Raw genomic sequence first — 25,089 nt, 5'->3', positions numbered from 1 at the left:
CGTTGGAGAGAGAGAGAGAGAGAAACGCACGCACACGATGATGAATGATGCAACATGAGGCAGTCCACGATCGGCCAACCAGTCCGTCGGCGGCTCTGCCAAGGATGAGGAGAAGATGCATGGACACATCGAGGGCGGGAAAAGGGGGCTCGGCGCTCTCCGCCAGCCAACGCTCTGTGGGGGGGAGCAGCGGGTAGGTCCCGCGGCGCCTCGCACGGTACCTGAATCACGGATAGTTAGTTCCCTGTATCCGAGAGACGCATTCGCTTGTATACAAAAAAAAGGTCGTTCGTCCTCTCTCTCGCGCCGCATGCATCCTGGCTGGTACTGCACGGCATGTTGGCGGCTTGGTAAAGTGTACATGCGAAATGCAGCAGCGTCGCATACGGGAGCATGTATCCTTGAGTCTCCCTTAGCGTACGGGTTAAAGAATGCTCGCGTCGTTTGCAGACAGCCGCCGCCCGCTCGCGTCTATTTGGGCCAATCCTCGCGTCACCTTTCCTTTGCTACCCAAGGTACTTGGGCACGACGGCGGGTACCTGAGCTTTTGCCACTGTAGGAAAACATTTGCTGCTCTCGTGAATCATTATCAATCAGCAAGTCACTCGTCGTCTCCCTCCTCCCCCCTCATCCTCATATCCCTCCTCCCCCTCATATCCCTCCTCCCCCTCATCCTCATACCTCCCCCTCCCCTCTGTTTGTCACGACCAACAGCCACTTCCCCCAGTACAATCCTCGTTTCTTTTTCCCTTTTTATTTTATTTTACCCAGAGATCCCCGCCAAGTCTGGGTCTCGGCCCGGCCTGGGTCTGGACAAGTGCCCGTGGGGGCCAAGCCCTCGCCCCCATCCGACTGCCCACGCATGGCAATCTCGCGACCGGTCACGCGCCCAGCCGACATTTCCATGCCCTTACCGTCTCCCCGGGATCCCCAGCAGTCCAGACATGGGAGCCCTGTCGGCCAATCTCGGTCCTTGCAAGTCATGTGCCCGGCCCATCATCATGATGCCAGAACCGACCCGTTGGGCCTCGATGTCCCATCACGAGCCCGCCACTGCACAGACATGAGCAACAACAAGACTCTTCCATACCCCGTGCCCCAACAATCCCTTCTTCCCCCGCATCAACCAGCCGGCCAACAGGCAACCAAGGAAAAGCCTTCTTTTCTTCTTCTCCCCCCCTCTCCTCGGGCTCTGTCAGCACCTCAACCCCCGCCCCGTGCGGACCTTGTTTGCCATTACTGAGCCATTTAGCTCCCTTGACCGCGAATGTGTTGGCAGAACCTCACCGTCATGGCCACTTGGCTCTATGCAATGGATGGCAGAGAGTGAATTGAGAGTTCAGGTACACTACGCTGTTAGAGGCCACCAGGGCCAAGAAAGCCACCGTCGTGCCATGCTCCTGCGCAGTCGTGACGCTCTGTCTTGGGATATTACAATTAGAAAAATTTCCTCTCCCCCGGCGGATGCCCGTCTGTTGACCCCTGTGAAGCAAAGACGAGGCAGACGCATGGGAGAGGCCGGGTGCCCCCGCCGCCAGACCGGCACCGGCACCGGCATTCCCCTCGCGCCCGGCAGCCGTTGACGTGTCCGCCGCGAATGTCCCGCGCGCCCTTGACAATCTGCATCGGGTTGCCGGAGAGGATGCCCAGGGCCGCCGGCTGTACGCGTGATTCCGAGTCAGGCGCCTGCAGAGACAAACCCCGGGTAGGCAGGTCTATATCAAAGGGCGCGTCAACAGTAGCTTACCTCTGTCTGGCCTTGACGTCGGCGGGTGCCGAGGCGACGAGCGAGGCCGCTGTGGCAAGGAGCAAGAGGCAGTGTCGATTATCAAGGTACAATGTCAAAAGTCGGTAAGATGCTGCGCCGAAACGGATGCGGACTGAATACCGAGATTGTCGTCGGCCAAGGCCATCGCGATATCCCTCCTGGCTCTGCGAGGTAGACACGAGCGCCGCAAAGAAAGACAACAACTTTGCAGAGAAGTAAGCCGCTAGACTCGGAAGCCTGGCGATTGGCCGACGGCGAAAACATGAAGTTCTGGACCAGGAACTCGACTAGGCAAAGAGGAACATGGATAAAGGCTGATTGCTGCATGCAGCTCCAAACAGCCACCCGGGCCTCGCTGCAACACGGCTGAAGGAACAGAGCTTCTCTCATGTTGTGACGGGCCAGGATAATCAGGCTTCTGACGAGAGAGTGGGCTTGACATGCCGTGCACGCGTGGCCCTCAGGCAAGCCCGGGTTTCTTGGCGCCCTTGGGAAGGTGGCAGGACGACGCCGAGTTGGATTCTCGCGAGCCGAGGGATGCATCGGACATCATCCAGGCTTACAGAGGGGGGCTTTGGGGGAAAGGCCTGGAAGTGCGTCAGAAAGGGCCCCAGCTGAACAAGGATGGCCTGGGTGACTGATGAAGCGACGAGCATGTCCCCATATTGCCTCGAAAAGCCCCTGAGTCTGCCTCGGGACGTAAAACAGACTGCCAGATAATTACTCTCGGTGGAGCATATACAGGACGCTGATCAAAGAGGTAGCCAGTCACCCCCTCGCCTGAAGAGGAGGGGAAAGGTGGGAAACAAAAAAAGGATCCAAAAGATCCGCAGCCAGCATCCACGCCTTGGATCACACAACACGTGCAAATAAATAGACTCGGACAGGGCCAGGGCCACAGGCGATAGCCTCACTTCAAGGTCTAGAGGCGGGCGCTAAACTCGTAGTGCAGTGCAGCCCCCGGAGTGCAGCCCCCGTAACTATAGTGCGACCCCCACTAGAACTAGATTGGTGGCCAGCCGGGCCCCCGGACCCCCCTGCCCGGGTCCACACGGGCGCTAAGGGCGTTCGGGTCGATCCTCGGCTACCAAGATCCGGCCGGTGTCGCGTGCTCTTAGCGCTGCGGCATCTCACCGGACCCGGCGGACTCGACATCAACAGCAGACCTTGGGTACACAAGGCAACAGACCTACCTTGGCTTCACAAAACAACCTTTTCCGTCTCGCTCCGTCGATGCTAGAGTATACCTTGTAAAACGTACTCGGTAAGACTATTCCAAAACGCCGTCGCAAGGGGTATGACTGCACTCATCACACTCGACTCGAAACCCCATCCCAATCCTCCCTATTCCTGCCTCTCCCTTCCGTGAGCACCCAGCCCTCTCCCTGCCTCCTCACCCAAGCCGCCACGTCCGCTCAAGCCTCGTCGTCCTGCTCATCTTCGGCCTCGGTCCGCACCAGGTCCAGCAACGACGCAATGTACGGGCTCTGTCACACGTTAGCTGCCTTTCCCTCTTGTCCACATCCGCCAATCAACACTTACCAGTGCCTTGTTCTCCGTCAAAATCTCAAACAGCCGTGCCAGCGCCGGCCGGAACAGCCTCTCGTTCCACCCGCCGCCTTCCGTACCCCCCATCTGCTGCTGCTTGACCAGCTCCTCCTCGGCCTCCGTCTTGACCACGTTGCGCGCAATGTTGCGTAGCACCAGCACCGCGCTCAGCGGGATCCCTGCCGCCTGTGGGGGTGCGTTGGGGTTCCTCTCGTCTCGCGTCGTCATCGTCTCCTCCACCGTCACTGTCATCGTCTTGGCCGGAACCACCCACGCCTTGGCCGACCGCTTGCTCGCTGCATCGTGGCTCGGCAGCAGCGCCAGGATGTGCGTGTTGATGTGCCGCGCAAAGTCCCGCAACCGCATCTTGGTCGCCTTCTCGTACTTGAAGCACTCGCCCCATGTGCACCGAAACTCCCTCTCCTCGTTGCCAAACTGTCCTCCTTCGCCCCGTTCCTCGTTAAGATGAGCCGTCAGGATGTGCTCCCCCATCTGCTCTGGCTTCAGGTAAAACTGCCCGCACTTCTCATTCTTCTTCTCCGGGTTCGTCGCCCACAAACACCTCCCGTATTCGGTCCCATCGAAGCTGAGCGGCCGAGCCCTGGCCCGGATGCCGTGGATGATGAACTTCTGCTGCGCCTCGCCGGGCTCGCGGAGCACCTGAGCGTTGGAGTTTTTGTACACCGACGTGCTGCTGCGGATGAAGTCGGCCGGCGTAATCATGGCCTTGTTCGCCGTCTTTAACGGCCCGGCAAAGGCTGACTGGTATGCCTGCCAGGCCGCAAGCTGCGTGACAAATGAGTTGTGGTCCTCGTCAAAGAAGCACTTGACCCAGCGGTGGACGCGATCCGGCTCCTCCAACTTCATCATCTCCTGCAAGAGATCCTCGGGCACCGGCGCAATCTCGTCCCGCGCCGGCAGCCTCTGCTCCGGGTACAAGACAAACTCCCTTTGCGATTTCCGGGCCCCGTGAGACAGCAGGCGAACAAGGTGATCGACGAGGTTCTCTGGTGTCGTCGATCGAACGAGAAGGTCGAGGTTCGGGACCACGGCCGTGTACTGGTACAGAAAGTCCAGACAGGCGTCAATCAGCTCGTCATCGTTGAGCAGCAGCCAGTTTACCATGCGTCGCAGGGCTTCTGGTGTTACGTCCGCGAGGTTGTTGGTGGCATCCAGATTCATCGAAATGCGGGCTAGGGCGCGCAGTGCCGTCAGGATCGTCCCCCGGTCTTCCGAGGCAAGTTGGGAAAGCAGCGTCTTGTAGAGAGCGTCGTCGGCATCCAGAGCCATAAAAGGGGTCAGCTGTTCCGCAATGTCCAGCGCCATGTGCTTGAGCTCGATGAGCGAGTCCTTGGCTGGCAAGTGCATGATGATGCACACCAAGTCCTTTAGAGGATAAAAGTCGGACATGTTGTGAGCGTTTTCGGGCAGCGTCACCATGTTGCGTATCGTCAAGACGGCCTCTGTGATGAGGACGAGCTCGTCGGCGTACGCCTCGGTCTGCAGCGCTTCGGGGACATCTCTTTCCACCAAGCTCTGGATGCGGTCCAGTATGTCGGGGGTCCCATTGTTGCCATCCAAGCACCCAATGTCGCCGTCGTCGACGTACGGGTCCCACGAAACAGTCCATTGGACATGGTAGAAGAGGCTCCCGACATGAAGCGCCTTGTCGACGAGCCCTTCGGCAAGCCCGGGAAAGGCATCAAACCTGTATTTGTCCCCGCGTTCATACGATATCTTGACCAGGTGGTTGAGCGCAAACGCCTGCTCGGCAGGGACGCCTGACCGCAGGGCGTTTAGGCAGCGAGTGTAAATGTTGGGCCCGTCAAAGCCAGCTAAGTGAATCACGAGGTCAGCATGGAGCACGCAGGCCCAGTCTTGAACGGAGTCCACTCACTTCCAGGGAGCATGGGCTGTCGGTTGGCGGGATCCACGGGAGCCGGGCGATGCGGCAGGCGACTCCTTTGGAACTCGTGGGGAGCACTGGCGGGTGTCGCCACGGCCCGAAGCGGCAGAGGCTTCAGGTGCTTCGGCTGGTACGACAGGACCATTTGAGAAACGTTGTCGCCATTTGGCGGATGATGCATGATGGACGGGCCGCGCCCCGTGGGGTGATGGCCGGCCCCGTGAGGCATGGGCTGCATGTTTGAATGGTTCGGCGGAGGCTGCTGCTGACTTGAAACAGCGGGTGAAGCTGCGTGCGTCGACTGCTGGTTGCTGGAGTGTCTTGTCGCTCGATTCGACCCCGTGTCGGGCTGGAAGATGACTCGCTGGGGAGGGGCCTCGCGCAGGCCTCGTGAGGCTCGGGCGCTGGAAGTCGGGATCTCGGCGGCAGGGCGCTCACGCGTGGGGGTTCCGTCGTCGCCCGAGGCAGCAGAGTCGGTGGCATTAACGTTGCCGTCTCGCTTGCCTCGAAAGTTTTCGCGCGTGCGCGTCAGCAGGCTGGCACCTTTTGCAGTGACGTCCTCGAGAATGTCCTTTGGCGGAGGCTCTTTTCCGTGGACGGTGCTGATTTCAAAGGCGGCCAGATTCTTGTAGAATTTTTCCTTGAGGGAAAAGGCGGTCGAGGCCTCGTTGTTGGAGAAGAGACCCAGCTCGGCAGCCATTCGTCGCCAGGCCAACTTCTCTTCTGATACCTTATCATAGCCCCCGTTTGCGACGATGTGATTAAAGACCTTGAACAGGTCCAGGTGAATCATGCCAACCTTGGGCTCGGGGTCCAGCGTCGTCCCCCGTTTCGCATGGTATTCGCGGAGCCTGGCCATGAATTCCTCATATTCGGGCGTGCGCTCGATGCTGTGCATCTGCACCTCTGCCGGCGAGGCCGTCATCCTAGCAGCCGCCAATTGAGGCGTCCCCGGCACCCGCTCAAGACGGACTGTATATGCGACTGCCTTCTCCAAGCTGTACTTGAGGAGCCTCTCGGTCGAGACTGGGAATCGGCTTGTTTCGCGTCGCAAGCTGGGCCGTGGTTCTGGTCGCGTCGCGCGGCGCCGAGTCCGGCCGGCAAAGCAGCATCCAAGAGCGGGACGTTGACAAGGCAAGAGACGTGCAGGTCCAGAAGCTTTCAGAGGTCGTCAGTCGCTGGCGAATTATAGGAATCGGATTCGAGGCTCAGCTGTAGGCCATGAACGCCTCGTTGGCGCGATGAGGACGAAAATGCAGGGCCCACCTTATCTCCACGTGACCATCTCAACACCAATCGGCTTCGTTCCACGGCATTCATGCAAACCACCACGACAGCAGCATCGAGAACTCACGATCCTCTCTTCAGCCCCATATACAGCCATCCTCGCAGCCGTCGGCCATGTCGCGGCCGCGTACCCCAGTCTCTGCGTGTCCCCTGACGCGACTCGAGGTTCGAGATGGCATGCAGACGAGCGTCTATGAAGCTGGGCAGTTTGTGGGCGGCATGACGTTGACGCTGGATTGTCAGCGGTCCAGGGACACGGGTCGGGATAGCCTCGTGCTCCTCGTTCATTGCGCCTTGCGAGAGATGGTACTCTTGCCCCTTCTTCGAGGTGCGGTTGAATTGGGCAAGCTGATTCGCGCCGCAGCTGTCCATCAGAATCTCTGATCTTCTGCGCGATCCCCGCCGTGTGACAGATGCGGTTACTGCCGACAGGGCCGCTCTGCGATTGGCTGTCAGCGTCCCTGCGCAGCATCATGAGATTCTGGCCACGTTCCAAGACGCCAGAGACTTTAGCCTCTCGGCGTGCATGCTCAGCAAGTCTGGTTTCGCCATCAAGGACGAGGCAGCTCAGCGAGAACCGAGGCATTTTTCAACCCCCCCCCACGAGCAGTTGCCGCATCATCAACCGGGAGTCAACCTGGGCCCCCGCCTCTCTTCCGTCACGCCGATACCGGGTTTGAGCATGGACCATGGCCCCGAAGCTCACGGCGGGTGGGCCTTCGCGTCTCTACTCAACTCCAACACTTTGCCCTCATTCCCGTTGCAAACCCCCCTCTCGGCTGGGCCGACTCGTAGAGCTACTCCAGAGCAAGATGGATTCACCAGTCCCCTCGTGAACAATTCACCAGACGCTTTCCAGCGGCGTGTGACCTCGGACGAGGCTTCACAGCTTCTCAACCCTTACAACTTGTTCCTCGGCAAACACAGTGGCGACCTGCATCGGCCTCGAGTGAGCTCTCCGTTAAGAAACTCCTTTTCCCCTGAGGGACCTGTCACGCCTGAGTGGGGACCTCGTACGTATCCAGCGGAAGTGAATCGCAATGAGCCTTCCGCCAGGCATCCGCTTATTCTCCGATCCAAATCCTCGTCTGAATGGAGAGCACACGGAGACCACCGTAAGCTAGGAACGCCGCCCAGCCCACAAAGTCGTGATAGCCCTACGGACCCCATGCGAGGTGGCACGCCGCCGACCATGTTTGAAAAAGAACAGGGTCAGGCATCGCAGGCGGCTTCGAGCTTTCGGGATCATATGCCGCAACGCCGTGATCTTCCGTTTGCCCAAGACAAGGCTCGAGTGCCTAGACGAAGCTCGAGCGCAGGGTCAGGCAATTCAAGGGATGAAAACTACCAGCAGCCCTTCTCGCCGCAAGGCCTCGAAGACGACCAAATAGAACTTGGCAAGGCGCACCAGGATCGCCAAGACAAGTCTCGCAGAACGACGAGCTTGCCGTGTGTGGACGACAAACCACCCCCTGAGTCTGCAAACAGCGCAGACCAGAGCAGCCCGAACCTTGGTGAAGCGGAATCAACTTATCAATCACTCGGCAATCCTAAACAAGCCGTTTCATCACAGCCCTCATACTTTGTGCAGCCTGCCGTGGTGGTCGCGGACCCCTTGGTGATCCGTCAACTGAACAGCATGACCTTGTGGCTTCTCGAGCAGTACCAAGCAGACGTGTCTCGGGGGTGTGATGAAGGCGTCTGCGCGCAATTCTACGTGGAGCGGATGCAGAGCTGTCGGCGAGAATTCTGGCTCTCTCAGCTCATGGGCGTCATGCGGCAAGGGATGACATGACTACTCGCTCTCCCGCTTGAATTTGAGAGGCAAAGACGAGGATGGAGCCTTGTTCCAGAAAGCGCAAGGGAGCGCTGACTTGATGTCTGGAGGTTGGCATCGTGTCACGGTTCTGCAAGTTCGCGAGCGGGCTATGCGGGGCTGACGCGCGAGAGAGCCGCCGCAGTCAGGCGCGATGGACACTCACGGCAGCTTGTCTGTCATGATCTGTGTTGGGTCGGCTGTCGCGGTGTTGGGCAACTAGGCAGGCTCGTCAAGTAAACCAGTTGCGAAAGCTCTCAGGGGACGATGACCTGATCGGTGCGGTTGTTGGTCTTTCAGTTTCAGACGCAAAGCTGTTGAGGATGTCTCAGCCAAAAGGCTTTTGGAAGTCTCGTTTCGCAGACGCGCCAGCTTTTGACAAGGCAAGGAAAGTTAGCGCCACCCGTTCCTCATCTTGGTTCCCCTGGTAATCGTCGATAGGTATCAAGGCAAGTATGTGAGCGATGCCCCTTGTTGAAGTCTTGCGTTTTCATTGTTACCATGGACCCGATGGCTATACCAGCCCGTGAACCTGTTCTCTCTGGGGACGACGTGGTTTCCAGGTCTTCCAGACAGGGGTTGGGTGTCCACGTCTGGCCGCCAGCGCCCCTTGGATGATTCTTTTTGATTTTCTTCACGCACAGGTCGAAGAAGGACGTGTCGGCGTGCAGCTTTCAAAGGACGGTGGCAAGCCATGGAATCGTGACGACGGAAAGAGGCTCAGATGAGGAGGGATCTAAACTGCTGCGTCCTGGCAGGGAGGTGGGCGAGCAGGACGGAGTTGTCGAGGAAGTCGGCGTTGGCATCGGGGCTCGCTCGAGATTTGGTGCTACCAGGCTCGAGGGTTTCTGTCCAGCTGTGTCAGTCTGGTCCGAGGCTCAGCCACAGGACGCGCTGCCAGCCTTCATGTTGGTCGGGGCCGGAGGGCGAGGAGGGCTTACGCGTTATTTTGGCCACGATGGGCTGTCCCTGTTCGTGGTCGGTCAACGTCTCGTCCACCTACATAGGTATGCACCTGCATAGGTATGCACCTGCAATAATACTATCCACAGTGCCCAAGGGAGGAACATTTTGCGAGCACGAGAAGCAACCACGGGAAGACTGGACGCGGTGGTGCCCCTGGATCCACGGGATGGCTCTGCGGTCTAGAATGGCAGGAGATGCCAGATATTATGTATCTACCTCGTCACACATTCGTAGATGAGCAGAATACCCATGTCGTATACATGTAAGCTCGAGGTATAATAGTCATGCCCCCGGTAGGTACAGTACAGTATGAACCACGACGAGGGCTCAGGATTTTCCCCATCGGATTTTTCGCCTTGGTTTTCTATTCCCTCGTCTTGCTTGCTGCTTGCTGCTTGCTTCTTGGCTTCCGCGTCACGCATACACAACATAGCAATGCATTGTCCAATGGGATCATGGACGCGCGGCCCCAGAGCGGGATGCTTACTTGATTACTGCTCAGCGTCAGCTCGCCCATCCCGGCACGTTATCAATCTACGTAGCTGCTGCAAGAGCGGAGCAATTTTGTGCGAATGAATTTCGTGGCGAGTAAGGCGGGTGATATCTAGACTCGACTTGACCCATGATTCATTCTCCATCGGCTCCAACGCCCCACAGCGGAAGGACCGAGACTATCCGGTCATGGTGATGTACCACACAGAGACCTCTTTTGGCTAGGATGGATGGAGGCAGAAGCAGACTGTGAGGTGAAGGAGTACTGGACGAGGGGCAGTGTTCCTATGCATGTCCAAGTTCATGCAGTTGCCTCCCAACACGATGAATGGAAAAATCCAAGTGCGGCTCCACGGCCCCAAGCATCTCGGAACTTACCCTGAGGAAGCCGGGCGCTAGCAAAGCATCCGGCCTATACAACTCCTATTGGCCCAAGCCGGCCCCGGCTTTGATTTCCGGCGACCCGCGGGCTCCTAGAACCCGTTGCAGCCGCCGCCGCATTACATACTATTTTTCCCACCTGCCTCTGCTCTTCGACTGCATGACGATCGCGTGCCCGGTCTGTCTGTACTAGCCAACATGAGCTTGGCCACGGGCACACAGTTGACACAGTAGCTGCGTGTCAAAAGAGCGCACGGGCGAAAGCTAAACGCAGAGCCGCCAGAGTGGCACAGTATGAATCGGCAGCTTCTCGGAGGGACTCGCCTCTTGGTGCACGGTGCTCGGGCGAAGACGGCTACCTAATAAGAGCGGCCAGGAGGGCGGTGGATAGGGGGTGAAACTGGAAAAGGGCCCAACGACTCTGAGACGCGACGGCATGCCTGCAGACGCCATTTGGATAACTTTTTTGTTCGTCCATTGACGAGAAATGAGCAAAGGATCGAAGGGCCTTGACTGTCGCTGGGTTTCGCCCAAAAGGGGTGGACAAACGGAATTGCGAAACTGTATAGTCAGTCATTCGCGGCTGCGAAATGAGCCCCCGTCATGCAAAGCCGCAGTTGACGGGCTTATGCCGTGCTAGGAAAAGAACGGCCAAGACACCAGACCACGTCGCGACGCGCAATGCAAGAGACTTAATCTCATCTCGCCCCCGAGAGACGCCAGGCAGCAGGATATCAGCACCAGATTCCTCGCGCGTGGGCGCCAAGATGACGCCTGTTGAGTCTCATGGTGCTCCACACTGCCATGGCCGTTGCTGTCAATCCAATCTCCAAGAGATCAGCCGTTAATGGAGTGCTGGCCGTGCACCCTACGGTTTCAAAGCTTTACATTCTTGGTCTTATGCCTTGGTTTGGTCTAGCCTCTGGAGCTTCAACTTTCTTACTACGCCCTTGCACGACGTCACCCAGCCAGGTCCAGGGACCCGGACACTCTCCGTCGAGCCGGTGCATGTGGTCACGTATCTGTATTGCCGTATGTATCCTAACGTCCATGTGCATCATTGTTCGAAAAAAAGCGTCCCATCCATGCAAGACTCGAGACTGACTGGCCCTCACCTCTCGCTCAGGATCTGCTTCAGCAAGTGCACCACGTCCTGTTCCGTCTTGCCCTTGACCCCCAGCAGCTCATTGTCCGTCTGGTGGTAGGCGCCGCCGTAAGCCGGGTCCAAGATGGCGCGGAAGAGGTAGGGCGCAAACGTCTCCATGTCGTACAGGCCCTGGGCCAGCCTCTGGTCGGCGCGCTGGGTGGCGGCGTCGAGGCTGGCCGGCTGGGCCTCCCAGGGCTTGTCGGGGGCCGCCTCCTTGGCCAGGGCCAGGAGCCGGTTCTGCGTCAGCTTGAGGTCCTCGACGTAGACGGTGCGGTTGCGCGTCTCGTCGGGGTGTGACAGGACGCCGACGACGGCGTCGGCCACCGAGGCCAGCGTCGTGGTGCTAAAGACGGCATCGCCGCCGTCCCAGATGGCGGGCTTGTAGCTTGAGCTGTCCAGGATGAAGTTGTGGCGCAGGCCCCAGTCGAGGAAGGGCCCGTTGCTGACGAGGGTGTAGGTCAGGAGCGTGGTGCTCGCCTTGGCCTCGAGGTAGTCGCTTGTCCTGGCCTTGTCGGCAAAGACGGGCAGCTTGCGCGTCAGCGGGTTGGCCAGGTCGGAGCCGAACTCGGAGGGCAGGAAGCGGCGGACGCCGGCGGCGACTGCGGCGTCGACGAGGGTGGGCTGCAGGCCGAGGCCCGGGGCGCCGAGGGCGGCGACGACGGCATCCTGGCCGGCGAGGGCGGCGCTGAGGGAGTCGACGGAGCCGAAGTCGACGTCGACGACGTCGGTGCCGGGGGCAAAGGTGGAGCCGGAGCCCTGGCGGCGCAGCACGCGCACCTTGAAGCGGCCCGAGGCGACGAGACGCGCGACGAGGACGGAGCCGAGGCTGCCGGCGGCTCCGGCGACGGCGACTGTCTGGATGGGGGCCGACATGTCTGCGTACACGGAGTATTCAGGTGATGAGTCTGCGACCGAGGCTTGCGTTGTGGTGGCTGCGTGTTGCTGGATGCTGGCTGCTCCTGCTGGTCGCCATGCCCGACGCCGGTGCACTATTTATATTCCCGCTCTACGCTAGTTTTTCTCTCTCCGCCTCTCCATCCGTCTCCCGCCCGAGCCGTACACTCTGCAATGTCGTGATGCTAAAGCACGGTTGCGAATAATAAGCAAGCAGGTGTGGGAATTACTCATCGAGATCGCCTGCCTCTGGCCGATGACATATGGACATATGCAGCCGACACGTGCTTTGTGGGCGGTCCCAGAGAGGGCTAGCTTGGCAGTTGGCGGATAGTATGGAAGTTATAGCTCGGGCAGGTGCGAGTACGTACAGGCAAGACGCAAGAGCCGGAACAAAGGCGGCGAGTCAGAACCAGCCAGGCAACAGGAAAGAAGGCACGACGGTTGAGCTAGAAGACGAGGTGGAAGATGACTAGCGGCATGTCCCAGTGCGTATTGGGAAAAAGCCACCTAGTCAGAGACGTCAAGTGGAAACCCTAGGCCGCGACAAGGTATCCCAAGTATAGGCATGAATCCATAGAATCCATAGAATCCATAGAATCCATAGAAATAGCATTTTTGTCACTCCGTACATGATACGTTGTTCGACTATACAGCAAGTAGCCTCGAGTCGGTTCGCAGGCATCCTGGACTATCCATCCAGCCCGCCCGGGGGGGATGCATGGGCGCTCTGCGTGCGCTGGGTAATTAGGAGCCGCCGAAGGAAGACATGTCTGTTTGGGTTTTGCAGTGGCCAGCCAGACTCGAGGTGCTCGGTTTGATCTCGTCTTGTCTGGTCGATCCGTCCAGCTCTCGGCAGTCGGGCTGACGTTTCGTCCCAGGGTATGTATGTACTGTATGCACTGAGCCGACGCTTCTCGCTGCTTTCTTGGTCCGGCACTTGTCCGACCTGGTGGGGCCCGGCTCCTATTCCATGTCCTTCTTTCGTTCTTCTAGGCCGTCGCTCGCATATGCCCAAAGATACACCCGCTGGAGGGCGCAAAAGGCCTTGATGCCAGGCAACTTCCCGTCTCGGCTTAGACCTGCGCCCCACCGCTGTGGAACTCCTAAATATGGGCGCCCCCCCCCCCTCGAGGCCCAGGACAGGGATTGGCCCGGTGGGATGGCCGAGACACAGGTTGAAAAGACAAGTGGGATGGCCGACCGACGACGCATGGGATGGCCCGAGATGCCTGCCCTGCCTGTTTCAACACCGCGATAATATCCAACTCGCACCCATTAATTAGTCAATGGAGCATTTTTTTTAATCCAAACAAGACAGAAGAGAGAGCACAACTTAAACGGTCGTCGATCCCACGTCTTGCGCCGACAGTCCAGGTATATGCCGTACTTGTCCGTACAAGGCCATGAAAAAGCCCCAGATCCTGCCGTCCTGTCCTCGTCCGCGGCAATTGGTCTTTTGCGTGGCGTACAGACAGACAGACTGCCTTGCCTGTGCGTGCGCTTAACCGCTGACACCACGCCCTCCCCTCCCACTTCATCATACTTCCTCTTCCTCCCTCCCTCTCCCTCTCCGTCTCCGACCTTTTCTCTCTCTCGGAATCGGGGGGGGCCACAATCGTCCTTTTGCCGCCCGCTCCCGCATGCAGCCGGCCTCTCGTCTCCCTCCCTTTTATTTTCCCTTTTTGTTTTTTTCTTACATGCATTCCATCCCGCCGCCCCCCGTCCCATCTGTGCGTCCACCACTACCGCAAGCCACCGACATCAACAGCCGCCCGTCACATCTCGGACCCCGAGACTTGGAACAAAGCGGACAATGTACGTATGGAATCTCTGCAACTGCCACGCGGCTCGTGCTCGTTTTCGTTTGTGAGACATGTGAGAGAGAGAGAGAGAGAGAGAGAGAAGAGACTATGCCGCAAGAGCACAAGGATATCGGCATCCAGCCTCGCCTCATCCCACAGCTGCCCGTTCTTTATTGATTTTTGTTTTTTTTCTCATCCCGCATCCTTCCCTCATCCCGCATCCTCTTTCCTCATCCCGCATCGTCTCTTGACAGAATATACCCCTACCCCCCACCCTCTCATTCCTTCTCGTCCGAAGACCTCTATCGGATAATTCTGGCAGTGTAAAAGAGGGCCGGGGGAAGGGAAAGGGGGGGAGGGGGGGCGTGGGCTTTGACTTTTCTTTTTCCTTGTTTCCCTTCCGCTCTCCATATCTCGGCTCGCTTATTTTTTTTCTTCTTCGTCCTGTCATCTTCATCCCACATTGCTGCCCTTGCTTGCCGCTTGCTGGCCCTGCACCGTGTCCCGTCATCCGCCCTGTCTCAGCCCGGAATAGGAAACAAGAATGGGAAAAAGGCGTGTCACACTTTCTTGACTTCCGGACACACAGCGAAGAGAGAGAGACATGGAGAGACACTCGGCTAACGGCTGTTGCCTGTCGACGACAGACCAAGATACGCCACCACGACTAGCAGATGCATGCAAGGGGAAGCCAAACCCCAGCCCGTGACGACATCCAGCCCAAACGCCCGGTAGCACGACATGGCCTCGCAGACGCCCGACCGCCACGCCTGCCACTGCGGCAAGAGCTTCCTCCGCAAGGAGCATCTCCGTCGCCACCAAGCCACCCACGGCGGGCCGACCTTTAGCTGCCAAGTATGCGGCCGCTCCTTTAGCCGCAGGTGAGACTTGTTCCATCCTCCTTTCTGTCCCGTCGTCCTTTCCATCCTTGTTCCGTCTATCCCATGCCCTTTCGATACCCTCGCGAACGCCTGCTAGCCCGCGTTCCCGCATTATGCCCACCTCCTAACCACACACCACCTCCCGATATCCCATCCGTCATCCAAACACGGACAACCGGAGAGTATTTGAAAAAAGAAAAGAAGAGAGGAGACGGGATGGATGAAAATGCACATTCACACACTTGCTTCGGTCCATGCACACACATGCCCCGTTTCTAACGCTGCTGCAGCGACCTCCTCCGCCGCCATGCGGGCATCCACGGCGGAGCGGCCGCCGTGCCGGACTCGCGCCGCGGCAAGGCGTGCGACACGTGCCACGCAAACAAGACCAAGTGCGACGGTGGCCCGCAGTGCTCGCTGTGCGCCAAGCGCGGCGTCGCCTGCACCTACGGCCGCCGAGACGCCGCCGCTGCCGGCGCAACCGGCTCCTCGCCGCCGACGAAGCGGGTCCGCATCTCCCCCACCGGCCCCGACGACGTCTCCGGCCCGGGCCCCGTCTCTGCCTCGGCGCCCGTCTCTCCGCCCTTTACCGAGAGCTCCGGCACCACCCCGAGCCTCGCCGCCATCAGCATCTTTGCCGGCTTGCCCCCGTGCGCCTCCCCCGCCGCCTCCACCACGTCGTCCTCGGCCGGCCAGCAGCAGCAGCAGCAGCAGCACAACAACAACTCGGCCACCTGGGCCGCCTTGCAGTCCATCCACCGCGCCGTCGTCTCCCGCTCCGACGCCGGCCCCAACGGCCCCCCGCCGTCGCCGTCTCCCGTGCCCAAGCTGTGGCTGTCGGCCTGCGTCGACTCGTACTTCTCCACCGTCCATCAGCGCTGGCCTGTGCTGCATGGGCCCGGCACCGACGAGACGACCGACGAGGTGGCCATTGTGGCTTCCATTGTCATGATGACCTCGTGGCTTCACTGCGACCGCAGCTTCAAGCCGCTGCTGATGGAGATTCACAACGTCCTCGTCGAGCAGGCCTTCAAGCAACTGGTATGTCAGCCCCCCCCCCTTGGCCGAGCACCGGCCTGCTAACAAGACTCGGAAAAGGCAAACGACACCTTCGACCCCAGCCGCCCGTGGCCCGCCGAGATATATCAAGTCGCCCTGCTCAACATCATCTTTGCCTTTGAGAGCGGGGTTCGTCTTCCCCCCCTGCTTCCCGGCGCTGGCCGTGGTGCAAGCTAACGTCGAGACAATGCAGAGGGCCGCCTGCATCAAGCGAAGCCGCCACCTCCTCAGCCTCCTCATCGCCGTGCTGCGGCAAAACGGCTGCTTCAGCGCAGAGGCCGTCGAGCGCGAGCGCAACACGCACTACCCGGGCGACTTCGTGCCGTGGGTCTTCGCCTCGGTCGAGCGGTGGAAGCGCCTCGCCTTCTGCACCTTCCAGGTCGACACATACCTGTCGCTGCTGTGCAACCAGCCGCCGCTGCTGCGGCGCGAGGAGCTCGACCTCGGCCTGCCCTCGACGTTTGCCATGTGGAACGCCTTTGGCCTGCACATCTTCTTCCCGCGCCACCGCAGCGAGCCGTGGCGCCGCGGCGCCCTCAAGATGTCGTGCCTCGACATGACCAACCCGCAGCTGCTGCCGTCGGGCATCCTCGTCGAGGACGTCCACGCGTGCCTGCTCGGGGCCTGGAACGACATCTGGATCCTGCAGCAGCTCCGCCGCAACCGCCACGACGCCGCCGCCGCCCGCGCCGACGCCATCGCGCGCCAGCTCAAGGTCTGCAAGATCCAGCTCGACGCCATTGTCGAGGCCACCGACAGGCCCGACCTCCACGGCCAGTACACCGACTTCCTCATCCGCGCCTACTCGGCCAAGGAGCTGCCCACCGAGCCCAAGTGGCGCGAGCGCGTCCAGGCTCGCATCCACTCGTACGCCTTCAGCGTCCGCATGCTCTACCACCTGCTCAACCTGCACCTGCGCGCCGACGTCCAGGCCATGCGCGACGTCAGCCACACGGCCTCGTCCATGCCCGGCCCGGAGTCGGGCGGCGGCGCCACCTCGCCGTCGTGGCAGCGCAAGGTCATGCAGATCCAGGAATGGGCCATGTCCTCGGACAGCAGGGCCGCCCTCTTCCACGCCATGTTTGTCTGGAGGACCTACCAGGAGTCGGCCCCGGCCCTCGACCTGCACCAGAATCCGCCCGACCCCATCGTCTACATGGCCCTCTCGGCCGCCGCCATGGTGCTGTGGACCTGGACCATGAACGCCGTGCCCGCCTGCATCTGCGGCCCCGACGTGCCCAAGATCGACGTCAGCGCCGGCCCCCTCAGCGCCGAGTCGAGCGCCGACATCGACGACTGGGTCCTTCGAGGCGGCAGCGGCATCATGCTCCACGGCGCCACCGTCTGCAACTGCAACGCTGCCACCTGGCTCACCCGCTTCGCCGAGGCCCTGGCGCGGGGAGGCGAGCGGTGGGAGCTGGGCAGCATTGCCGCAAACAACTGTCTCTCCAGACTGAATTTTCCTTAGGTCAATGAAGCCCAGTTTAGCATAGCACGTTGCGGCGTTTGGTGTCGGCTATTAAAAGAACCGGATGGGTAGACGTCTCGACGCAATGTCAATATCCTGTATCTTGGAAGCTTGTTGCTCTTATTTCAGCCCTTTCCACGGCTCCTCATTGTGCGCGGTGTTAATGATCAACGGTCGTAACGACGCAGCGCTTCGCCTGCACGGTTTTGAAAGTACAAGGAGCCTCGGAGCAAAAATAGCACAGCCCTTGAAAGACATATCCCCGTAATATTGATCTCTCATGATTCATCAGTGCCCATTATCCCGCCCAGCGAGGGTATCGTAAGGGAAACGGAAGGGAAAAGCGTCGCTGCCACCCTTCTCCATGAATCAAACCTGTTGCCGCAATCCAGAGTCGAAAATCCTGTACGGCTCTCCCCAGCTTACAGATGCTTAATGAATAATGACATGAGAAACTCAAAAAGAACACTACCCAAGGCAGTTCGTCACATCACCAGAATTCGTGTACGCAATGGCCTCCAAGTTGGCGTAGAAAAGAGATACCGGGAGTATATCGGAGCGTGCCAGTCGGCCAGGGTGACTGCTCACCCACTGCATCATTCCTTCATCTTGACGTAGTTGCTCGGGAATATCCCATGCCGGGTGCCGATCATTCCGGTCCTGTAATGGCACACATAGTCCACGTTAGAGCGTCTCCCGGTGAGGGTTCTGAGCTCGGCAACATACCACCAGTCATTATCGCTGTCCGTCTTCTTCAGCACCGTAATGACCTCGCCCTTCTTGAAGCCCAAGTCGCCAGGCTGATCGGCATCAAAGTTGAACAGGGCCACCGCCTCGTTCTTATTGGCCGTCGCCTGCTTGGCTACAAAGTTGGGCTTCGGTGCGGCTGGCCGTCCCGGGCCCGTCTTCTTGTCGGGTGCCGGGCTGTCCCGGTAGACGTAGTTGTCGCCGTCGCCTTTTGTGTTGAAGGTGCTGGAGCGCGAGGGGGCGCCGACGCTAGGCCGGTCATAGATGTCGTCTTGCCACGTGCTTGACCGCTGGGGACGGCCAAACTCGCCAGCGCCTGGCCTGGGCGACCCTTCGCCCATGGCGCCTCCTCGACGTCCCTCCCAGACGACATCGTCGTGCTCGCTGGCGTAGACGGGGGTGTGGTTGTACATGGCATCGCCGGTCACGGCCCCGTCCCTCATGCCGCTAAAGGCCCTTGAGTTGAGTATGGCCATGAGGGCGTGGGCCTCGGGCGGCGGGTCCACGGATCCCGTCAGGATTTGCTGGGCCGTGTAGCGCGTACCATACAGCTGTTCGTTTGCGTCGCGCCGCTCGATGATGGCGGAGCCCTCGAGGGAGACGCCGGCGAACAGGCCGCGCGTCTTGGAGTAGCTGAAGATGCCTGCGACGCTCTTGAGCGAGGCGGCACCGGCAGCCTCGGCGTTGCGGCCAACGGGGCCGGCGGCCAGGGATACGTTACCGCCCAGGGTCAGAGAGCCGGCCTGGGCAAACGTCTTGACGGCGTTTGTATCGTTAAGGACAAAGACAAAGTCGGCGAGTTCGAAGCCAATCTGGCCGCCAAAGCCGGCACCGCCGAGGGCGATGGCGCTCGGGGCGCTCCAGGAGCCGTCGGCGCGCCTGGCAACGACGACGCCGCTGCCAATGCGGCCGGAGCCGAGGAAGCCCGCCTTGAGGATGGTGATGACGGCGAGGCCCTTTGCGTTGGACAGGATCGAGGGCGGGATGACCTTGTCGGGGCCAAAGGCCTGGCCGGGGCTAACAAACGAGGAGAGGATCTTGCCGCATTTCTTGCATTCCGCTGCGAAGGGCTGGTCAGCGCGAAGCTCTCTGAGCCGGGCGCGAGGCCACGCGGCTCCTGGCGCAAGAGGGAGACAAACACTTGACGGAGGAGGGGAGAGGGTTGTTGAGGTTGAAACCCATCTCGGCGCGGGCAGCTTGGGCTCGATAACAGGGTTCGCAAAGCGGTCGTCGAGGGCGTGTTCGCGAGGAAGAGAGGATGGAGTGGCGACGGCCGTTGGGGAAGGGAGAAGCGCACCTTTTTCTTTGGGCAGAGTAGTGGTGCTTTGTACCTGGTCTCTCGCGTGCCGAAGCTTGAGCTGCTTGCTCCCTAGTGCCGTGGGCGCGGCGGGGTGACGGGGAACCCTTTCCCACCTGACCCTTCTAATATAGCCCTGTTGCTTTAGGCATTGATCCCTCGGACAGCGCCTCATCCTTTGCCCTGGAACAAGCTCTAATGATGCCCTGAATTATCTCGAGGATGCAACTTAGTAGTACATATTTACCTTAGGTACTCCCTAACTTAGGTAGGTACCTAGTTCGAGCAGCCCTCTACGCGTACAAGAAAAGGTCTCGAGGAATCGAGATATTGGGCTCTGCTCACCCAACAAACGACCTCGACTGCTTGACATGGCAATGCGGCCTGCCGCCCAACGGCCGCAGCGCACGTACATACAGCACTCAATGATCCAGTGAAGTTACACAAAGCCCGTCGCCCGCATGCCGAGGCTTCCTGGCTGCCTCGTTGTGCGCCGCGAGTACAAGTAGCTGAGAGTACCTACGCGGTGACGTGCATCGTCGCCTTTCGCTCATCCGCCCCGCTCTGTGGCGCAGCGTGCCTCGACGCGTGGCGCGGTTGAACACCACAGCAACTGTGGCGGTGCAACTGGCGCTAGTGCTCCAAACAGGCGGCGTCGCTGCTTCGCCCCCCCTGGATTCCCCGGACTTCCGGCTTTCACCCTCCAAAATCCCCGGAGTCGCGTCCACCACCTCGTCCTCTGGCATGGAGTAGCCTTTCCGCTCCCAGTCTCAACCTGCGCAACCCAGATTACTTGCCGCTACAGGCGCTCCCCCATCTCCGACGACGCAGAACCAACTCTCGAGCCGCCGCCTCCATTGCAGTCGAGCAACAGCAGCAGCGCCTCCCCTTCGCTTCCCCGGACGGGGGCTGGCAACTACTCCTCTGCCCCCAAAACTGCCCTGCTACCGAGGCCCGTCCTCAACAATCCGACAAAAGTTGCTCGACCTTCGCGCTTCCGCTTCCGCTCTTCTACCGTCCCCCTCGCCGGCCACACTCGCCATGTCGGAAGCCTACGAGCGCGAGCGCCAAAACAACGCCCGTCTAGATGAGCTCTCGGCCAAGGTATCCGCCCTCCGCGGCGTCACCATCGATATCTACGACAACGCCCGTGCCCAAGATGTCATCGATAACACCGTCCGTCTTCCTTCCCCTCCCGGTGAACTTTGTGATGCCGTCATCGGCCGGCTCCCTTGCTGACACTTGCTTCTGCCCAGTCCGAGACCTTTTCCTCCATGGCAACCCAGATGAAGGGCTCGGCCACCCGACTCACCCGCATGGCCGCGTCGGGCAACAAGATTGCCATCATGAAGCTCTCGGGCATCATCATCGGCCTATTCCTCGTCCTCTACTACGGCCTGAGGATGTTCCTTTAAGCACGGCGCACAGCATGCGATGCTGCCAGGACTTGCCAAAGTCGGAATCAAGGGCAACAGGTCGGATAAGGGAGTGGACTGATCATCGACGATGGAAGGCCCATATCAAGTCTACATCGGCTCCATTCGAGACGGGCCGGAAGCAGGAAGGGATTCGGTTTCTCATGGGTTGGAATGGGACAATACCCTCGGTACATATTTGGCGTTGCACGATATAATTCAATGTTACTTTGATTCGGGTTCTGACTCGTTTTAGTCGTCAACGTTGGCCACCGTCAAAACCAGAGTGGGAGGACCCTACAGTTCTAGTCATCGTTTGCAATCTATCAAGAATCCGAACATGCAAAACGCCCGCGACATGCCCTGCCAAGCCCCCGCCTTCATATTCGTTCGTCGTTTTTACTGCCAGACATTGGAGAAGAGATCATCGTCTCCCCCTAGGCCTCCGCTTGGCTTGGGCGCCGCCACGCCGCCCGCGCCTGACGGCCCTGCGCTACTTGCCCAACCGCCAAACTCCTCGTCTGCCGTCACCTTCGGCGCCGGGTTGAAACCCCCGCCGGTTCCAGGCACAATCGGCGTGCTGGCAAAAGCGCCGCCTCCGCCCCAGCTCATGTTGCTCGCAGGGGATTTGACCGACTCCGGGCTCTTCAGCGCTGGTGGCGCAGCGCTAGTCGTATCAGGGGTGCTCCATTCGTTGCCGCCCCAGACGTCGGCTCCAAACGCCCCAGCCCCTCCCATGGCCGTCGAGGTCGTCGTGGCTGTCGCTGGGGGAGACGAGACGAGCTTGTTCTGGGTGGCGGAGAGGTTGAATACCGAGGTCGTCGACGCAGGAGGAGCAGCGTTGGTCGGCGGCGGGGGAGACTTGGCCTGGGTGACTGGCGAGGAAAGGTCGAAGAGATCGTCCATGGCAGACGAGGATGGCTGGGCAGGCTTGGGCGCCACCGCAGGCTGCGTGGGCGGAGGCGACGAGAAAGGAGTCGAGAAGGAGCTGGACATGCCAAATCCAGAGTTGGATGGCTTCTGCTGGTGCGACACAGCCGGGGGCTGCGTTGGTTTTGCGTCGAAGAAGCTTCCTCCACTCAGCCCGCCAAATGTGCTGCCGCTTGGTGGTTGTGATGTCGCCCGGTTACTCGAAGAAACACCCCCGAGGCCGGCAAAGGGGTCGGGAGCAGGCGCGTTGTTGGAGATGTTAAGGCTGCCGAACGCGTCGCTGAACCCGCCGGAAGAGCCCTGGTGTTGGTGGCCCATGGTCGGCGAAACCATGCCGCCAAACGACCCTTGGCGCTGCGCGGCTTGTGGCGGCGGGGGCTGGGGCTTCGGGGCCGAGGCGTAGAGCGAGAGGATGGACTGTTTTAGGTCGGGCCGCGATGGTCCGCCAGGCGAGATGAGCCCGGGGGTGCTGGACGGCCGTGGCGGCGCGCTGGCCTCACCCAGGAAATCCAATCCTAGCAAGGAATCCTTGGTATTTGTCGTCTTGGGTGCCGCGGGTTCCGCCTTTGACGGCACCTTGGCAGCCGCAGGGCCAGCGGTGCTCGCTCGAGAGGGGATGGGGTCGTCTCCGCCGATGAGGTCGCCCTGAGGCGCTTGCGACTGCCCGACGGACGCCTTCCTGATGGACTCCTTCTTCTCAATCGCCTGTTTCTCCTTAACCAGGCTGAGTGGCACGTCGTCGTCGCCGTCGGCGTCCAGCGAGGCCGGGTCAGGCATGGGCCCATCCATGACCCAGCGCTTCAGCTCGTACTTTGTGCGAATGAAGTTCTCAATCTTGGCCTCGGACGGGGCATGGCCGGCGGCCAGCTTGGCCTCCCAGTACTTGTTTGCGCGGGCATTTCCCCAGCTCAGGATGCTCTGGAGCTGCTCGTCAGTCCAGGAGTCGAGGTCGACCGACTTGACTCTGGATATGTGGGTGCCCATGCCGCGATGGATGCCCGAGCATCGAATGCAGACGAAGATACCGAGATTCCAGCTGGCCCACCGCGGATCTAGACGTCGTCGCAATGGCGGGGTCAGCAAGGGGCGGGCGGTGTGCAGAGGGGGACGCGATGCACTCACGCTTGTTTCTCTTGCAGTCGGCGCAGACCTTGTTGGGCTCGAGCTTGAGGAGGCTCTTGATGGTCGTCTGGTTCTGCGCCGCCCGCTCGGCGGCCGGGTTTGGGGCACGTCTCGACATGGTGGATGCGGGCAAGGCCTGTGACAGATGGCGAGGCCCGGGGGAGATGGGAGAGGGGTCGGGCGGCAGTTGGTGCGTGGGAGAATGAGCTGCGATTTGAAGCGAGCACGGAATTATGGCGATGGCTGATTGTGCCAAATGGCAACGTGCAGGGAGCGTGTGTCTGCCGGTGGCGGTGATGAAGCAGTCAAAGAACTTGCCGCCCCTTGGGTTCGACCGGGGGTAAAGTTACACGAAGTCAACCACGGCATTACCGCATCAGCCATCAGCCACCTGTAGCGCCTAGCCCCCTGTAGCCTTGGTTGCCTTGGGCAGTGGTGGGCAGTGGGAGAGTGGGTACCTGAGGCACAAGCGCCTGAAAGCTGGAATCTTCCTATCCGTAGGTGTATTGCAGCCCCTCTTTGTCTCCAGTGCCTATATATATTGCCATTCATCTTGCCATGCTTGCCGTCTCCGGGAGGAGAGGCAGCCCTCTTCTCGTCTTTGTTGCTGAGGCAATACGACATTGTACATTGTGCTGCCGGCAGTGGCCAAGCTGCTGCCGGCCTGGACTTTTTAAGAGGGGGAGGGAGCCCGATAGGCCATTTCTATCCGCTGTGGCGACCATCGAGCCGCTAATCCAATCATAGCGGAGGATGATGCAAGTGATTCCAGAGCACTCAGCCTGCGATTTGTCAAGGTCCTCGGAGCCCTGGTCAATCATCATCGACAGTTGCTGTAGATTACATGTCCCCAATCCAGCCGTTACTATTAAAGCCTCGTCGTCTCCGCTGCATGCCAACGTTGCCATCCATGCGCTTCTCTCCTCTCTTCTCAACCAGCTTCTCCATCCTCTCCCACCTCGTACGAAACAGACTGCCGCTTCAAGCCCATTTCGCCCGTCCCCGATCTGTGCCTCTGCGATCCATGTCGGGCATTCCCTTCCTGGGCGCACTGTTTGGCTCGTCTTCCTCCAAGATGTCGTATCCCGACCCGCGCTCAAACGACGAGTGGCGCGCTGTCCTCAATAAAGGCATGGCAAAGGCCCTTTCGCTTCGCAGGATCCAGCTGACCCTCGCCCTCAGAGCAATTCCGCATCCTCCGAGAGAAGGGTACCGAACCCCCCGGGTCGGGCAAGTTCGACAAGCACTACCCCGAAGAGGGCGTATACACGTGTGCCGGGTGTCACACGCCGCTGTACAAGGCCAGTCACAAGTTTAAGTCGGGCTGCGGGTGGCCGGCATACTTCGACAGCATCCCCGGCGCCGTCAGCCGGCACGCGGATAAGACGTTTGGCATGACGAGGACCGAGATTGTATGCTCCAACTGTGGCGGCCACCTGGGACACGTTTTCAAAGGCGAGGGCCTGCCCACGCCCACGGATGAACGGCATTGTGTCAACAGCGTCAGTTTGAACTTCTCGGCCGACGACAAAGTAGAGAAGGGCGGCGGCGCCAGCAGCAAGGCTTAGTTCTACATGATATGCTGATATTGCGGTCTTTTGCAGTTTGGCGCATGGGTGGGAGGATGCCAGGGGTCAACCGCTGTCTTTACCTTGTACATGGGACGGAAACACGAACAAGAAAGAAATCAACGAGTAAAGAGATTTGGCAGCATTTAGGTCTTTCATCCAGCTAGCCCCCCATCCCCCAGAAGTCACCCGCAGTCGATGAAACGTGCGCCGGCTAAAAGCCGACCAAGCTCACGTGGGAAACGATCCTCGTGCCCGAGGCGCATAGACATACCCCATATCCGTAAAGCCTGTATTAATTAATATGATTTACAGCTGCAGCCGCACCTCCATCGAGCCGCAGCCAGCGTCCTCCGTTTCCCACTGTCCAGGAGCTCGAACCTCTACCCCACGGGGCGCCGCCGCGGCATGTGAAAGGCGCTAAAAACCGCCAAGCCCCGCCTGCAAGATGCCTCGGTCAAGCGGTGCCAGCTGATTCAAGCTCCCCCCCGCCGGCCGCGGGGGCTCCGGAGTCTTTCTCACTGTCCGCATTCTCCCTCGCGCCGAGGTCTGCCCAGGGGAGCCTGAGAGTAAAGGGATGCGCTTATAAAGC

General features: G+C 60.0%; 8 protein-coding genes across 8 annotated transcripts; 4 read left to right on the top strand and 4 right to left on the bottom strand.

Moving 5' to 3' along the window:
• Positions 1-3,183: 3,183 nt before the first annotated feature.
• HRG_10404 (ARID/BRIGHT DNA binding domain-containing protein) lies at positions 3,184-6,147 on the bottom strand (the record flags this gene model as incomplete). The annotated part of the gene is made up of 3 exons (XM_044868875.1): positions 3,184-3,255; positions 3,311-5,151; positions 5,214-6,147. The coding sequence occupies 3 exons, from the start codon at positions 6,145-6,147 to the stop codon at positions 3,184-3,186; spliced, it is 2,847 nt and encodes a 948-aa protein (XP_044716230.1).
• Positions 6,148-6,623: 476 nt separating this feature from the next.
• On the top strand, positions 6,624-8,304 carry HRG_10403 (uncharacterized protein; the record flags this gene model as incomplete). The annotated part of the gene is made up of 2 exons (XM_044868874.1): positions 6,624-6,815; positions 6,874-8,304. The coding sequence occupies 2 exons, from the start codon at positions 6,624-6,626 to the stop codon at positions 8,302-8,304; spliced, it is 1,623 nt and encodes a 540-aa protein (XP_044716229.1).
• Positions 8,305-11,275: 2,971 nt separating this feature from the next.
• HRG_10402 (NAD(P)H-binding domain-containing protein) lies at positions 11,276-12,184 on the bottom strand (the record flags this gene model as incomplete). Its single annotated transcript, XM_044868873.1, has 1 exon — positions 11,276-12,184. One exon carries the CDS (start codon positions 12,182-12,184, stop codon positions 11,276-11,278), a length of 909 nt encoding a protein of 302 aa, XP_044716228.1.
• Positions 12,185-14,751: 2,567 nt separating this feature from the next.
• Positions 14,752-17,418, top strand: HRG_10401 (fungal specific transcription factor domain-containing protein; the record flags this gene model as incomplete). Its single annotated transcript, XM_044868872.1, has 4 exons — positions 14,752-14,891; positions 15,182-15,932; positions 15,990-16,079; positions 16,162-17,418. 4 exons carry the CDS (start codon positions 14,752-14,754, stop codon positions 17,416-17,418), a joined length of 2,238 nt encoding a protein of 745 aa, XP_044716227.1.
• Positions 17,419-18,014: 596 nt separating this feature from the next.
• On the bottom strand, positions 18,015-19,347 carry HRG_10400 (las17-binding protein actin regulator domain-containing protein; the record flags this gene model as incomplete). Its single annotated transcript, XM_044868871.1, has 3 exons — positions 18,015-18,078; positions 18,145-19,225; positions 19,305-19,347. The coding sequence occupies 3 exons, from the start codon at positions 19,345-19,347 to the stop codon at positions 18,015-18,017; spliced, it is 1,188 nt and encodes a 395-aa protein (XP_044716226.1).
• A 1,156-nt stretch (positions 19,348-20,503) lies between these two features.
• Positions 20,504-20,877, top strand: HRG_10399 (SNARE domain-containing protein; the record flags this gene model as incomplete). Its single annotated transcript, XM_044868870.1, has 2 exons — positions 20,504-20,638; positions 20,719-20,877. 2 exons carry the CDS (start codon positions 20,504-20,506, stop codon positions 20,875-20,877), a joined length of 294 nt encoding a protein of 97 aa, XP_044716225.1.
• A 399-nt stretch (positions 20,878-21,276) lies between these two features.
• Positions 21,277-23,047, bottom strand: HRG_10398 (putative GTPase activating protein for arf domain-containing protein; the record flags this gene model as incomplete). The annotated part of the gene is made up of 2 exons (XM_044868869.1): positions 21,277-22,859; positions 22,930-23,047. The coding sequence occupies 2 exons, from the start codon at positions 23,045-23,047 to the stop codon at positions 21,277-21,279; spliced, it is 1,701 nt and encodes a 566-aa protein (XP_044716224.1).
• Positions 23,048-24,004: 957 nt separating this feature from the next.
• On the top strand, positions 24,005-24,497 carry HRG_10397 (selR domain-containing protein; the record flags this gene model as incomplete). The annotated part of the gene is made up of 2 exons (XM_044868868.1): positions 24,005-24,059; positions 24,112-24,497. The coding sequence occupies 2 exons, from the start codon at positions 24,005-24,007 to the stop codon at positions 24,495-24,497; spliced, it is 441 nt and encodes a 146-aa protein (XP_044716223.1).
• Positions 24,498-25,089: the final 592 nt, after the last annotated feature.

Source organism: Hirsutella rhossiliensis, assembly GCF_020360975.1.
Source record: "Hirsutella rhossiliensis strain HR02 chromosome Unknown scaffold00015, whole genome shotgun sequence".
In the NCBI taxonomy this organism is placed as follows: domain Eukaryota; kingdom Fungi; phylum Ascomycota; class Sordariomycetes; order Hypocreales; family Ophiocordycipitaceae; genus Hirsutella; species Hirsutella rhossiliensis.
This window is presented reverse-complemented; position numbering and strand designations above follow the sequence as displayed.